Source organism: Nipponia nippon, unplaced genomic scaffold (assembly GCF_047370975.1).
Source record: "Nipponia nippon isolate SJK-2023a ecotype South Korea unplaced genomic scaffold, ASM4737097v1 scaffold_14, whole genome shotgun sequence".
NCBI classification, from domain to species: Eukaryota; Metazoa; Chordata; class Aves; order Pelecaniformes; family Threskiornithidae; genus Nipponia; species Nipponia nippon.
This window is the reverse complement of record NW_028262330.1, coordinates 14,464,887-14,481,189: the sequence shown is the minus strand read 5'-3', so window position 1 is coordinate 14,481,189 and position 16,303 is coordinate 14,464,887. Positions and strand designations below refer to the sequence as shown.

General features: G+C 39.9%; 1 protein-coding gene across 2 annotated transcripts in view; it reads left to right on the top strand.

Annotated features, from left to right (window-relative positions):
• The first annotated feature begins 624 nt into the window (after nt 1–624).
• GLP2R (glucagon like peptide 2 receptor) overlaps nt 625–16,303 on the top strand; it is a 51,917-nt gene continuing 36,238 nt past the window's right edge. Inside the window, exons 1-3 of one of the 2 annotated variants that reach the window (XM_087750793.1) lie at nt 625–809; nt 4,986–5,055; nt 11,991–12,099. In XM_087750793.1, the coding sequence (XP_087606919.1) occupies nt 625–809; nt 4,986–5,055; nt 11,991–12,099 (364 nt within the window). Of the gene's footprint in view, nt 810–4,950; nt 5,056–11,990; nt 12,100–16,303 lie in introns of those variants that run through there. The other variant, XM_009472031.2, reaches the window with a different exon arrangement.

Genomic DNA, 16,303 nt, shown 5'->3' with positions numbered 1-16,303 from the left:
TGGCAAGCTAGTTTCATTCTACTGACATTTACATGCCAGAATGAAACTCAATTAAATGCCACCACTCATGACTAATAAGTCTCCAAATTATGTTTCACCAGGGTGAAAATAATCTTCTTCTGCTTTGATTTATGAAAAGTGAGATTGCAGTAAGAAAGTAGAAATACCTGTACTTAAGAGGAAATCCATTAAATAACTTAGATCTCACAGACATAAGTGCTCAAATTATTTTTTAAAAAAATCACATTGTGCTTTTTATGTAGCCATAGGGGATCGTAAGCAATCGTTTAAGGCAAATATGTTCATTTTTGCCTAAGGGACTAAAAACATCAGAAAAATAAACCACTTCCCTGTTAAAGTAACTTAACTTGCTGCTCTGGTTAGAAGAATAACAAAAAAATCTTCATCTGTACTACAACCTGTCATGCTAAAGTTCTTTACAGAATTTATTAGGAATTTTTTAGGAATTGACTAGATAGCACCCTCTAAGATCCCCCTTCCAAGAGAAGAGCAACTTTTTAAAGATACTTTTTCCTTTAAAATACATACACAATATTGCAGCAAAGAAGAAGGTGACACCAAACAAGTAGGAAGAACTCTGATTACTTTCTTAAGTAAATTTACATGGTTTTACTCACCTTCTTCATTTATAATTTCTTCACAGGAATACCAAATCCCAGCATGAAACTTTCGGTCAACGAACTTGTCATCTCCTGTCTCCCAAATATACTGCACAGCATTGCTGTTGTTGGCATCAGGACTATTAAAGCGGATGCAGTGATTTCCTTTGCTCTGTCCTGTACAGAAAGGTTTGGCAACTTTTCTCGTCCCTTCACACCAGTAACTGCTACTGAATGCTGTAATAGAGAAGACTAAAGAAAGAAAACTGAGAGAAAATGCTGCTGAGGCTCTCTGCCGTCTGTCTGTAGCTGGTCCTGAAATTGGCATCCTCCAGAACTGCTCTATCAATTATTCTAGAAACAATCTTTTATAAAGCTATGTATATATCTACCTGGTGAAACACCTGCCTGTATTTACCATCCCATTCTTCATTCCTCTCAGAAAATTGTACCAGCTTAGTATTTAAGACAGAAAGTAGAGATATGGGCATGACCAGAAATCATGTGGCAGGAGAGATTAAGGATATAGGACAGTGTCATTTGGCAGTCATGTCTTGTGAAAGAAGTATGAGGAGGTCGGACAATAAATTATAGTTTGCCCCATGAATCACAGGAGTAAAGATACACAGAACACAGAAGCATTGGAAGTACCCCAGTATGCCATCAGACAAGTTTTATTTATACAAACAAAATATGCACATTTACCTTGATCAGCAGGTGGAGTCAGACTGATGGAACTTCTCCATTTTTCAGATAAAAAAATAAATAAAATCTTGCAGTTCCAAATGCTTCTGTTACACTGATCACTGATTAAATTGAATATAGTTGTGAATCTTACTATAAAGAAATTCTTAAGGAGATAAAACCAGTTGTTAAGTTAGAGCATCTCACAGCATTACAGCACTTCCCAAGACCACTGGGAAGGTGACTGCATCTGTTCAAAGCTCCACCAGTGACAAATGAAAATCATAAGTTACATGACCATGCTATTGATGGGCTTCTGGACACTGTCCAATCTGCCTCCATGAACACATAATAGAAGTCTTGCCCAAGTTAGATGGAAGAGTAGAGAAGGTGAATTATCTGCATTTTGTCTGTCCGTCTGTTCTCTGTGTGAAATAGCATTTATTTTTCCTTCAGCTAAGAAACATTTCCTACCTTGACATGTTATATATGTTGCTTTTTCCACCTGTTTGATAATGCAAATAAGCGATGCAAAGAGCCAGAAGGAGCAGGAATGTTAGTAAACGATTGCTTCATTAAAATGAAGCTGTAAGGTCAAAACACATGCCCTAAGGGAGAGTGATACCACCGGACAGACACTGAAGTCACATGTATCTTTTAATTAAAATCTTTCTGATTTTTAAGACAACTCTCTACTCAGATGTGAGGGTTGGAGAAGAATGTGGCTAGACAAGTCCCAGCATGAAACTCAAAGAAACGGGATAAATGCCTGCTTTAGACTGTTATGAAGTCTCAGCTTGAAGAGCTGGCCAGCAACAGCATGGAAGACCAAGCAAGTATCTGGACTAAAACGGTAGAGCAAGTCTCACAACCCAAAAAGCAGACTGTAGATTGAGCCAGGAGTTATTTTTTTCCTACAGCTTTGTGTTACTGCATTTTCACATGGATGTAGCACTCATGAACTCCACTTGAAGCCTCTGTGCATTGATACTACTTCTGGACAGCACTACCAACTGCCCAGCAAGACTGAGGACAGGATCAGTGGGAGGGAAGGAGGGAAGGAGGAAAGTCCTTTTAAGGATTAAACACTTACCTCTGTTCCTATTCCCAGGAGTAATCTGCATATGGCTGTATTCAAACATATTTCGAGTCCTGTGAAACCACTGACTCAAGGCAGTTGAGTTCATTTGGGAATAACACTGACACCTCTTCAAATGTGCAAACTTTACAGTTTTATGCCCATTATAAACTTTAACCAGCATAAATGTCATAGCATTGTTGTCTTCTTTGACTAAACAGACCTTGTACTAAACTATGAATCAGTCTGGAGACTTCAGAAAAAGCTCTGTCAATTGATATCGTCTGGTTGACAACTGCAGTCTGAGATTTTTCACTGAACCAGTTTTCTGCTTATGCTCTATCAGTGCTGGTACCACAAAGCTTTAAATCAATTTGCCATGTAAGAATACTCTATATAATAGGAGAAATGCATTGCATGAGCATTTATTGGTTAGATCTGTCATATGGTAAAAAAAAGAAAGAAAATTAAAGAGAATCAAATAGATTAGCTGGACCTTCCTTCAAACAAAGTGTTATATTCAGTGATTTTTGCTGGAGTAAAGTTGAGAGTGAATGAGGGTGGGCAGCTGTGGCTAGTGTTCAGCATTATGACCTTCCTGATTTATGTTGTTCTAGTAAAAACCCTGAACAATAACTCAGAAATTCAAACTTCAGCTCTGCATTCTGTCGTTACCACCCAGTGCCACAATTTATTAGTGTAACTACAACATGAGGACACTTTAATGTGGGTCTCCTGCTTTGACCTAGTCCTGGGTAGTGTTAACTCCAGAGAGGGACCACAGAGCTCATTCAAGTATAAACTCCAGATGATTTTTAGAAGTTAGCAGGTAAAAACTAACAACTTGTAGAATTCAAAAACTGAAATCAGAGCCTCAGCTGCTGAGTGCTAGCTATCAGTGGAGAACATGAGAGGACTTGCGTGCTACTGAGCAACAGTGAGGATGTCCTGCAGGAGACCCTGTGGATCTGCTCATTTCGAGTCTAGGCAGACCTCAGGGTTTCTTGAGCACTAGGCCATTTTTTATGGTGATCTCAGAACAGCTCCAATGCCCGAGCACTATTCGAGTCTCCTGGTTTTAACCTGCTACAGGGCTGATCTAACTCATATGGCCATTAGAAAATGTACTTTTATCCCTTGTAGCAATACAGAGATGAGCAGTTGCTATGGGGGCTTTGATGTGCCTGTAACCTGTTCCCCAGAGTTGCCCTTAGGTGTGGCAGGGAGGAATATCCCAGAAGGCACAGTAGTGCAGAGCAGCCAGTTCCCTTACTGCCAGACCTCTACAGTGGGCTGGATGTATTTCCACCCTGAAATACTTGTCCTCAGAGCACTTCCATACCCCATGTCCCAGTACTCTTTTTTTTTACATCCAGACTTTATGTAAAGATGACACACAAGTATACATCATTCCCTTTCACCTCCCGGATTCCTCCAGAAGAAAGTTTTGGCATGTGTGTAGAGAGGGAGTCAGGTTGCATTTCTGGCCAGGTTGATGGGGTGTGCAGGGTGTATCTGCCATAGAGTTTGGGTTTAGCCTATGTCTGGCATTGAAAACTGGGCTACTGCTGGCCTCCACAATCCTAGTGTTGCACCTCTGCCTGTTCTCCAGCTTAGCTGCTCAGGATGCCCATGAGTTCTGGGAAGGGCATGAGCCATCCTCCAGTATGAATAACCACAAGTTTCATTTCTCTTGGAAAAGGAGGAGGCAACATGTTCTTGACTCTCCATATTGCCAGCTCAAAGCATGACAATCATAAGATAGACTCTAAAATTATTATATTATAAATGTTTTTATTCCCTGAGCCTGTATAACACACAAATTTATTAATGTTTTCAGGTTTTTCTCTGCAACTAGAAAAGTGGCAAACAATTTTTTGAAAATTAAAGCTGAAATTCATTGGCAGTTTCTCCAACCTTGCAGCTGAACCTGTGAAAAAAACACTGAACGTCACAAGAGTTGTAGTAAAACTTTAACTGCTGGTAACATAATTTTTTGTACATTTAGATTCTCCTTGATCCTGCCCTGACTGTACATCTTTGACAAAACGTGATCAGAAAGGATAAAAACAGCTATTACTGAGCTGCTTCCTAACAGCCAGCTATGTTCAGCAAGCTTCGTACACGAAGTTTTTCTGTGTTTTAGGGCTTCTTTTAATGGTTTCATGAGGTGTGTATAAATATATATATATGTATTTATTGAGCTGGATTACATTCTTGCAAAACCACTGGCAAAATTCCCATGGAGTTTCAAGGGAACAGGACCAGCCCTTTAATGTTTTAATAGTTTTCTGACTTCTTATTGGCTAAAGGACAAGCTACAGTAAGCAGGCTTTCTGTGGAGTTTAGGGTAAATTCTCTCTGCCTTTAATCAGAAAAAAACAAAACGTAGTTGGAGTCTAGCAAGCCTAGACACTTTAGTAGACTTCCTCACTTATTTGTAAGAACATTCATGAAAGAGTTGCACGCATAAAAGAAGACATTTTTACTTTTTTTTCACAGGACAGGGTGATATAATTGATCTATAGTAGAGTGAAATAGCAGCATACCGGGGACAAATTTATTAGAATGGGCATGGTGACACTCTTTGGTCTCTGTTCCAGCATGGGACTCTGGTCCAGAATATCTCCCGCACCTGCCAGCTCTGTCATGATATTGTTTCTAGTGAAACAGGTAAGCCAATTCAATAATTAATAATGGACAAGTATAAAAGTGGATTCCTATCACACAACATTTTAACCTTCACAAACAGCATGTCTGTTTTAAAAATAGTTCTGACATAACAACTTATGTTTATTAAAAATTAGTCATGAGAAATGTTGGCTGAGAAGCTGTGGAGTTTTGTATTAGAACTCACTCTGACTAGGTTATTTATTACAATTTTCTATTAATGCTCATTCATACAGTGAATAAATTGTATTACATCTGTTTATACAATCTCTTTTCATACCAATTTTGATCAGTATTGAATTATATTTATTTTTCAATTTTCCTACCAGATATCAATACTATTGCGAATCATGTTTATTTTCTACTGCTTTTCCCCTGTTCTAAAAACAGCTTTGCTTTGTTTCTAGCACTATCTTTTAGCCTTTGACTTGTACGAGGGGTGAGTATTGAATCTCACATTTGTGAAATCTGGTGTTATTGGTTTCATTCTTCACCTCAGCTTCTTACAGAAGGCTAGTAAATCTGTATGTTATTTCTACTTTTATTTCTTGTAGAGATCTAATAAACTATTCACTTCTTTTTTTCCTAAATCTATAAACAAAATATGAAAGCTTACCTCTTTGTCCATATAGTCTGATAATTTGTAAGAGTTTTAGGTATGTAATGACAAAATATCTCAGTGTAATTCACTTCAAGGAAATTTTCACTTATGTTTTTAATAATTATTATTTATTTGTTAATATCAACCCTGATTTTGATAAATTAAAAAAAAAAACTAAGATATAGGAAATTTCCATTCACCTGAATATGATTCATATAGAGATTTAAGTTACATTTCTATGAAATAAGTGTACATGAGAATAAGTGTAATTGACAGGCTTATTTTAAACTGAAAGTAATGAGGTATTTCTATCCATTTGTCCTCCATTTAGTTGGGTTACTAAGGAAGTGGGTTTGCATGTGTATGTGCTGGAGAGACCATAATTGTGTTCCTAGCTTTTTTATGAAGAAAAAGTTAGCAGGAGACACATATTCTGTTTTGTTTTTTTTTTAATAGAAAATATTCCTAATGCTTCTGTATAATTCATATCTAGAGCTTCTCTCACATAAATGAATATAGAACTGAAACAACTGTCAGATTTGTGAGATACCTTAAATCTGTAGGGCACTGGTTCCATCAATGCTAACAGAAAATCTCCCAATTACTTCCGTGAGATCAAAACTTTACAAGACTATAAATCAGAGTGAATTACTTTATCATAGTGATTCCTGTAACTTGTTTAAAGAAATATGTGTCATATTTCTTCATATTCTATTTAATAAGAAAGAAAAATTTAAAGAAATAACAATCATAAATCACTATATCCATTTTTTCTAGCAAACACCTATACAGATATGAAAAATATCAATCAGAATAAACCAGGATCACAGCTGAAAGAATAAGTAAATATTTAAGCTCTTCTTTCTAGTTTATACCTAAATTGAAGTTTTTTTCTGTCCATAATAGCATAGTCTGAATAAACAGAAACATTTCATTTCACCGTTAGCTTAGTATAAGAAGTTATACTGTGGTCATTTATGAAAAAAATAAATTTAAACCAGTCTGTTTGCAACCTTGGAGGTTTATTATTATAATCCACTTCCTAAGTGAGAGCTTCAGGCAGTGTTTTCTGCTGCATCTAACATATTTTTAAACAGTGGTGTCGTCTTGGTGCAGTTTGTGGGCTCTGAGCAAACCAAATGAATTGAAAGTCCCTTCCAGGGAAATCTGATTAAATTTCAGTACGGATGAACTTTGGTGCGAGCTGGATGCCAGGCTCGCAGGCTGAAGCAGTTCATTTGCTACCAGTGAAACTTCAGATAGCCTGAAGTGAAGAAACGTCCAGGCAGGGCAAAAGGTCATGGATTTTCTGAGCTTCTGTCTTGGATGTTGGAGTTTAATTTCTTTTGAGTCAGAAGTCCTGTTTAAATGCTAGCGGCTGAATGTCAACTGAAACATAAAACTGAGATCAAAAGCCATGCTGAGCTGTATGTTGCCACTGCTTAAGATCATGGTAAATTTACCTGAAAGCTTTTATTTCTACTGCTGAGCATGCATTGTATCTAAATTTTGATAGCATTGCGTAGCCCAAAACTTAGATCATAATAAAACCTCACTGGGATCTGTAAACACAGACCCATGTCAGATGCAGGGAGCAATTTGTCAGTTCTTAGAACATACCCACAGGACTGGGCCTTCTTACACATGTAGCAAAAGCAGGAAAAGCCCCCGTGATCTCTGCAGTGATTGCTGTGCTCCTGACATTGACCCATCCTGCAGACCCTCCTTTTTCTGAAAAATAATAGTGACATGGATGTAAGGTGCGGAGACAAGCCTGTCTCTCTGATTTTTTTGTTGGATCCTTTTCACTTAGTTAAACAGACATACAATGTCAAGGTATCCCACTTCCTTAATTTCCCTTTCTCTCTTAAGGCTAGTGCCTTATTCCCAGCCCACACAGTTTGCCTTCTCACTGGACAGTGAATAGCTCTTTAGTGCACTTAATGCAGAAGAGACTTAACAGGATGTCCCACTGCAGAAAACACTGAAGTCTTCTGTCTGGGGCACCTGCATCAATTCCTTTCACGCCAAGAAGGGAAAGAAAAATAATTTGCCTTATTCCAAGGCACTGCCAGCATTCTTCAGCCTTTCTCTATACATATGTCCTTATAGATTTTTCCCCAGAGAGAGTGGAGACCACTGCAGACTGAATAGTCATGTACAAACAGCAAGCTTGCTTTTTTTAAGTACTTTTGGTAGTCCCTGTGTAAGTAGCTGATGATCAGTTCACAAGTTGCTGCCATTCAAGTCATCATGGTTTGCTGTTGAATATCTGTTTATCGTTTCTTTGATAAGATAAATCTATGGGGATTTCTTAGTCGTTTAGTTTAATGATTAAGGCCACTCCAGCACTTTCCTTACAACTTGCAAATTTATTGCCAATCTCTTTCGAGGTATGACCATTGGAATTAGTCATACTATTCAGGCAGCGTTGCACCAGGGACAAATACTATTCATTAATAGTCTTGTATTCCTTTTCAACATCCTCCCTTGTATGTACAGCTCCAGAAATGTCAATAGTCTCCTGTACTGCAACGTTGTCTACAGGTGTCTCATGTCACTTCATTTCTACAACTAAATATAAATTCTCAAAAAGTCCTGAGATACATCCTCTAGCTGTGGTTTCTAGGAGTAAAATGTTGCATTAGGTCTATCACAGAGCATGCACTGCAGAGGGGTTCATGTTTCTCTGTGATCTAAATGGCCATTATTAACTGGTCATTGTCTGCTCCCCTGTTAATTTCCAATAATCTGCACTTCTTTTGATTAAGAATTTAAATTATTTTATATGTTCTTCTAACTATATCTCAAATTAACTTTTGAGGTCAGCTGACAGCTCTTAATTTTTTTGTCAGGTGCAGCTCTGATTTTACACAGAGTTGATTTTTTTTTTTTCACCAGAAAGTCTTATGTTAGAAAACCAAGCATCTCAGATATTTACACCAACAGTGACCAGTTATTGGCTATCTGACTGTGCCTGCGGCTTTGCAGAAACTGACAATTATGTAAGGAAGTGATGTGAAAATCTCATATATGCCTAAACTGCTCCTCACTCTTGTTGAGTGAGCTTCTTCATGACTGTATGTCAATCTCATGTCCAGGAATGGAACCAAACAAGCATCCAGGTAGCTGCTGTGAGGCTTTCCTTGTATTTCCTTGGCTGTTTAATGCATTTGTTTATGAGAAACTGAAGCGTTATCCCTTAAATCAAGCAGTCTTTTCTACAAATGCGTCATCTCCATGTCTTTGCCTCTTCAGATAAGGTTCACTGACCCCAGAGTGTCTGAAGAATCTCCCCTGACTCCCAGTATTTTGAGGCCTACATGAGGGAAATGTCAAGATACTTTTTATTTTGGAAACATGCATTCCTTTCTCATGGCTGCTGTAAATATTCTCTCTTTATCTTGCAAGCCCATCAGAGGAAGAATGATGATAGTCTTTCTACTCCCTGGAATTTAAAGTAGGGTGTCTGGAAATTAGCTGGGAGACTAAAAGCAGAGTATCAGGCAGGCAACATTTTACACAGCAAAAACATGCATGAAAGAGTGGTCTCATATAACAGCTAGCTAATAGTCTCCACTGTTCTTATTTTGAAGGTAAATAAATATGATTTGCTTTATTTTTACAACAAACATAGGTTCAAAGAAAAAGATACAGGTGAAGTTCACAGCCACACATTGTCCTGGTTATTTATCTCAGCCCTTGGCACATGACCAAGCTCAGCCAAGCTCAGGACAACCACACATGTGTGAAAGGCAGTTTCCAAAAAGGGTCTAGTCCAGACAAAAGGAAACTGATTTTCCCCAGAGAGCTGAAAGCATCCTTTGGTATAAGGATTGCTGCTTTTTAGAAAACTTATATTTAGTTTACTCTCCAAAATTTGGGCATTAAAATTGGGAACATTTTCAACCAGTAGTGAATTTTTCATTTTTGGTGACTTATAGTGACAGTGTTCTTTGACTGCCTGCCCACCTCTGGCCTCTCAAAGCCCTGGTTTCAGAACACCAGCTGGCATATTACACAGAGACTGCTTAGGCTGGTGTTCTTTTCCCTGGATAAATAATGATCAAGTCATCACGCTGATACTGAACTGTAAGCAGTATCTAGCATTATCCTTTCTCTACTGCTTTGCTCCTAATTGGGCATTTCTTCAACAGCCCAAACCTAATATGTCACAAAGCAATTTTGCATTTAAAACTCTTCTATTTTTAGCCATTCCTTTCCTAAACAGTAATTATCAGCTACAGCCCTCTTAAAGGCCTCTGCAGTCAGAGTGTTGTGTGATAAAGATGTGTCAGAAAGATGGATATTTACAGAGAGCAAGTTAAAATATGAGAGTCCCCTTGGGACAGTTGGAACCCTTACATTGATAAGGCCACAGATGTCCACCATATCCTAAACACATCAGTCACTATATTTAAAATCATTATTAAAATCTGTCTATAGCTGGGATTATTTTTTTTTTAACAGCAGAGCAAATTTTATATTAGGAGTAATTTTAGCAGTGGACACATTTAATTCTCTCCTCTGTGCTAACAACTGTTGATCTACATCTCTGATCTCATCCTTTCATACTAATGTCTAGGTCTCTTTCCTTTCTGCTTATCTGCTTCCCGGTGCCAAGGGAGTGACTCAAGGTCAGCACGTCCAAGCAGGGCACCTAAGCCTCTTCTCACTTTCCCTTTTTGAACACCACTGACAATCCCCTCAATCTCTGTGTTTTTTCTGTGTGTTTCTGTGGCCAAAGTGCCATCCACATCTTATAAATGCAGCAGTCCTCTCCCATACAACCTGCCAGAATTTGTCCATCAGAGCAAGTGGCCAGTTAGACACCAACACACTTTTTTGCTTCATTTGTATTCTCAGCCTATCTTCACCCAGAAAAGAAGAGAGTGGGTGATAGATCCAGTAGGACCCTGTGGATTGAGGGTGGATTGTTCTTGCTTTTAGGAGCAGCAAAACACATTTGAGGACAGAAACTTCCAGAACACAGCACTGGGTGAGCAGGCAAAGAGAAAGAGCCAGAGCAAGGAGCCAGGAGCCCACAGCATAGCAGCAGCCAAGAGGAGCAGGCAGGTCTTGTAATCATAGGATGGTTGTTTCCAGACACCAGAGGGGACTCCACAGAATCTGCTGTCATTAAACTAAGTCCAAAGTTGAGCCTGTCTTCAAGGCTACACTAGTAAAAGGGAGATTGTTCTGGAAGTGCTTTTATTTCTCTTCTTTCTAAACAGATCACATCAATGCAATTGTTCCAGATCATATTCTTTCCAGAAATCTAGCTTTTCAGAATTTAAAGGAATTCTTTATCTCCTCTGGGGTCATCACTATAACAGGAAAGCATAGGCAAAACCAGCTTTGAAAATATCTAAAACAAACAAACAAAATGTACCTACAAAAGCTCAGGACATAAAAATCCATTCATGTGAGATGTTTTATATAGAGAAAATTTTGGCATGGATAAAAGTAATGCTCCATTTCATTACATGAGGAATCTTGAGGGCAAAGACTCTTCTCCTCTACGGCCACAAGAAGACAGCAAAACTGTGCCCTGTCCAGGCAAAAAGGGCAACATAGTTGGTGCAGATGGGCAAGTAGAACGAAGATTTACAATTATGGTTTTTTTTAAAAAAATAAGGAAAAGAAAGATGTCCATGGCACAATTGCAGCTGTTGGAGAAAGAAGTGGTCTTTAAAGTGCTGGGCAGGAGTACAGAATGTACTGGGGAAAAGGTGTTAGTAGCTAAATAGTTTTACTTATTCATTACTCTTTTATTCAATTTTTTACTGTTCTACTCAACCAGGTGTGCTTGATTATCTTTAAAAATACTCTAAAAAGAAACAGCCCTCAATATTATCATCAATGAGATTCCTAAATTAATCTAGCAGAAACATAAATACATGAGAACTACTAGCTGACCTTGGCATAAGGCAACTGTAAAAAGCCTGGAAAGACTGTAAAATTCGTGAAGATAAGCACCCATTTTCTACAGTGGAGGAATGAAATGTCAATGGTTTTGGTGCACCCTCACAGATCCTAGCAATTAAATATCTGTGTGGATCTTTTAAAAGGAACTTTATACAAGTTGAATAGATTTCTGTGGTAATACAGCAGCATGGTAATACACTTCTTGCTCAGGCAAAGACAGCAACTGAAGAAATTTCACTAATAGTTTCCTGGAGAAGGAAGGGGTCTGTCTTTACCTCCCTGCTTACCTACCGTTCCTCCATTCTCCTCTCCTCTCTCCTCTTCTCTCCTCTCTTCTTAAATTTCTTAAATGGAAAGAAACTTGCCACTAAAAGACCACAAGGTTCTAACTGATTTTCCTTATGTTCAGTATTTTCACTCACAGGCCAAAGGATCTCTGCTGGAAAAAACCACTACTGGATGGAAGAAATATAGACAAGAATGCTTGAAAATGCTGCAGGAATCAACTGTAGATACTGGTAAGGAAACAAACAGCACAATAAAGCAACATGTTAAGTAACATTGATGAAATGCAAATATTCTTTTACTTGCTTTGCAGAAGTGTGTGTCTGTTTAGAAGTTCTAAATGTAGAACAATCAGCTGTAACGAGACATGCAATCATGAAGTTAATGGCTCTCTTTGTCCTGAAACATATTATGTTCCTATATGTAAAACCAGATCATATACAGAAACGAACCATTGAACAGCTAGTGCGGAGCTACCACTATGGTGCAGCACTGAGTGCCTGGTCAAGAGGTAGCTGCTACCCATTATTGGTAAGAGCCATGTCCTTTGGATGAAGGAGACCAGTTTTCACTTCCCTTTTCAGTCTAAAGGAAGTCAAACCCATATACCTGGAAATTATGCTAACGACAGGAGAACAGACCATCCAGGAAAAAGATGTCTCCCATTTCTATACTTCAGAAACTGAGCCATGGCAGACAAGAACCCAAAACACATGAGGCAAGACAGAAAATGGTTTCTGCCTAGTCAAGGTAGCTGGGGAGCTGCCCTCTTCTCACAGGACTACTTATGCACTTTGTGGTACAGTCATTAGGTTAATAAACTAAGACAGTGAGACCAGGTTGCCCCATGTTCACCTGGCACTTATAACGATTAGCTTGAAGTCCCTTATTTATTCTCCTGCCTCCACAGCTTTTGGACTCTTAGCTGAAGAGCAGCATAGCTTCAGAGGATAGTATCTTCTCCTGAAAAGTGGCAGAGGGAGGAACTGAGTCCATGCCTCCTACCTCTGATTGAGTGCTCTAAGTTTTATGCTGTTTGGCAAAAGGGGGACCTTATAATCTGTGATTATTTCACTCTTAAAAGTATAAACTCTGCTCAGCTAGATGTCTGTCTTCAGGAAAGGTTGACACAGGTTTGGTTTGAGTAGTTGGAGAAGTTCAAGAAGCAGCTGGGAGAGATGTGCCGGCAGTCACCAAGGAAAGATTAACAGTGAAACTGTGCTCTGTGTTGTGTACTCACTGGCTATAGGCAGGTCTCTGCTCCTGTGTGTAAGTGTTAACACTCATGGTCATCTTGCTTGGTAGCTACCTCACCTCATCAAATGCACAGGGAGACTCCAGGATATTATGAGCTCTGACTCACTTTGTTAGTGGTAGAAATCCGCATTTATGACATGGTAGTGTGCAACTTTGTCAGCCAGCACATACGGTCTGATTAAGATCAATGTGTGTATTTGTCATCATTCAAAATGCATTTAGAAGTTGGAAATCAATCCAAAACGTTGACCTGGGATTTTAAAACAGCAGGGAAAAAAAAAAAAAAAAAGAGAGGTTTTCAAGCCTAAATTATGTAATACTTTTTGTTTTAAAGTTCCTTAAGCTTTTCCCAAAATATTGAAATCTCTAACTTTCACAGGCCTTTGAAAAACAAAAGGGAAGATATACTCCGTGACTCAAGGAAACTATTTTTTGTGGTCACATTCAATAACAGGCTTTATCTTCTTTCAACTGAATTAGGAGTTGCTGAAAACAAGCAGTTCTGCTTGGGCATGGCAGCATGCTAAAGGAATGAATCCTCATGCTCTCCAGCCTTTATCACTGACCTGCTCCAGAGGCAGCTGCAGCTCCTGGCAGCTGCAACAGCATGAGCTAATTGCCTCAGCTTATGCTGTGAAGCTGTAACAGCTGGGGAAACAAAGCAAGACACCATTCTCCTTTCTGACCCCCATCTCCATCAAGAACTTTGTTCAGCTTTCATAGTATACGTGAGGCAGGAAATGCCCACTCATTCTTCCTGAGCTTTTGAGTGTGCTTAAAAGCAAAAAAGCAGCATACCAGCTATGCAAAGGCAGCCAAATACCCATCGAGAACTACCAGAACTTTGCTAGGGCGTACAGAGATGCTGTCAGGAGCTAAGCCTCTTCTAGAACTGAAATTGTCTAAAGATGCCAAGAACAACATCATATGTGAGCAGATGCACAGAGAAAACATAGGCTGATTACTAAACAGGGCATGGAAACCAGTCACTAATAAAGGAGGACCCAGGAAACTACAGGTCTTTTAGTCTTACTTCAGTCCCTGGGAAAGTAATGGAACAAGTCCCCCTAGAAACTGTTACTAATCAAATGAAGCAGGTGATTGGGAAAAGCCAGCACGGATTTACCAAAAGCAAATCATGCCTGACTAACCTGATCACCTTCTACAACAAGGTAACATCAGCTGTCAACATGGGGAGACTTCAGCAAAGCATTTGACTCTGCTTCCCACAGCCTTCTCCAGGCAAGCTGGCAAGGTACAGGTTGGATGGAGGGTAGTGAGATGGGTAGCAAACTGGCTAACAGGCCACACTCAAACAGTGGTGAAAAATGGTTTCGACTCAGGCTGGCAGCCTGTCACAAGTGGGGTCCCCTAGGGATCGATACCAGGCCGAAAAATGTTCAACATCTTCATAAATGATCTGGGCACAATGGCATTGAAAGCACCCTCACCAAGTTTGCTGATGATGCCAAACTGGGGTGGTGAGGTGGACGCGTCAGAAGGCAGAGCCATCTTACAGAGAGACCTGGACAGGCTGGAAGAGTGGGCTAGCAAGAACTGTATGAAGTTTAACAAAGACATAACCAAAGAGCTCAGCACATGCTAGGATGTGTATGGCTGGGGTGTGGCCTTGCTGAAAGGGACCTGGGGGTCCTGGTGGACAACACGCCAAACATAAGTCAGCAGTGCACTGCTGCCTCAGCAAAAGCAAATTGGATCCTGGGCTACAGCTGCAGGGACATTACCAGCAGAGAACTGATCACCCGACTGCACTCAGCACTTCTCAGGCCGCATGTGGAGTACTGTGTCCAGTTCTGGTCCCCAAAATTCAAAAAGACATGGGTAGACTGGAGAGGTTCTGAAGGATGGCCATGGAGATGATCAAAGGGCTGGAGAACCTACCCTATAAGGAAAAACTGAAGGAGTTAGGTCTTTTCACCCTGGAGAACAGAAGGTGCAGGGAGGGACCTCATCAAAGTAAAAGGCTGCTACAAAGAGGATGGGGGCCTTCTCTTCACAAACAGACACATGGAGAGAACAAGGGGCAACAAGTACAAGTTGCACTGGAAGAGGTTTCTCCTTGTTGTGGTTTAACCCCAGTCAGCAACTAAGCACCACGCAGCTGGTCGCTAACCCCTCCCCACAACACAGTGGGATGGGCGAGAGAATTGGGAACAACAAAAGTAAAACCCATGGATTGAGATAAAGGCAGTTTTAATACGAGAGCAGAGGAAGAGTGAATAATATTAACAATAATAATAACGATGATGATAAAAAGAATATACAAAACAAGTGATGCACAATGCAATTTCTCACCACCTGCTGACCGATGCCCAGCCCGTCCCTGAGCAGCAATCGCTGCCCCCTGGCCAGCTCCCCCCAGTTTCTATACTGAGTATGACATCATATGGTATGGAATAGCCCTTTGGCCAGTCTCAGTCAGCCGTCCTGGCTGTGCTCCCTCCCAGCTTCTTGTGCACCTGGTAGAGCACGGGAAGCTGAAAAGTCCTTGACTAGTATAAACACTACTTAGCAACAACTAAAACATCAGTGTGTTATCAACATTATTCTTATACTAAATCCAAAACACAGCACTATACCAGCTACTAGGAAGAAAACTAACTCTCTCCCAGCCAAAACCAGGACATTCTTGATCTAAGAAAAACTTTTTTTACAGGAAGAATGATCATTCACGGCAACAACCTCCCCATGGATGTGGTGGAGTCCCCATCACTGGAGGTTTTCAAGATGCAATTGAACAGGGTGCTAGATAATCTCATCTAGGCTCCCTTTCCCACAAAAGATTGGACCAGATGATCTTTTGAGGTATCTTCCAACCTGGGCTATTCTATGATTCTGTGCTATTTCAGTAAAGCATGCTAACCACTGGGCCACTAGTGGTGCTGAAGGAGGTAGGATAACCCTTGTTCAAGTTGACACACTATGTATTCAGCAGTGACAGCTGGGGGAAAATAAGAGTTCCAGTCCCGTTTTTCTGTGATGTTTATGTATTTTTTATGGGCAGGCACTGGATGAAAACAGAAGTAATCTGGTGTGTGGAACTTGTGCTTTCCACGCTCTGAGGACATGTTGGTTCTGGAATCAGTTTCCATCAGCTTACAAGAGGGTAATAAAGATTATACGAATCATGTCCTGGAGTATTCTAGCCATTACTATGCA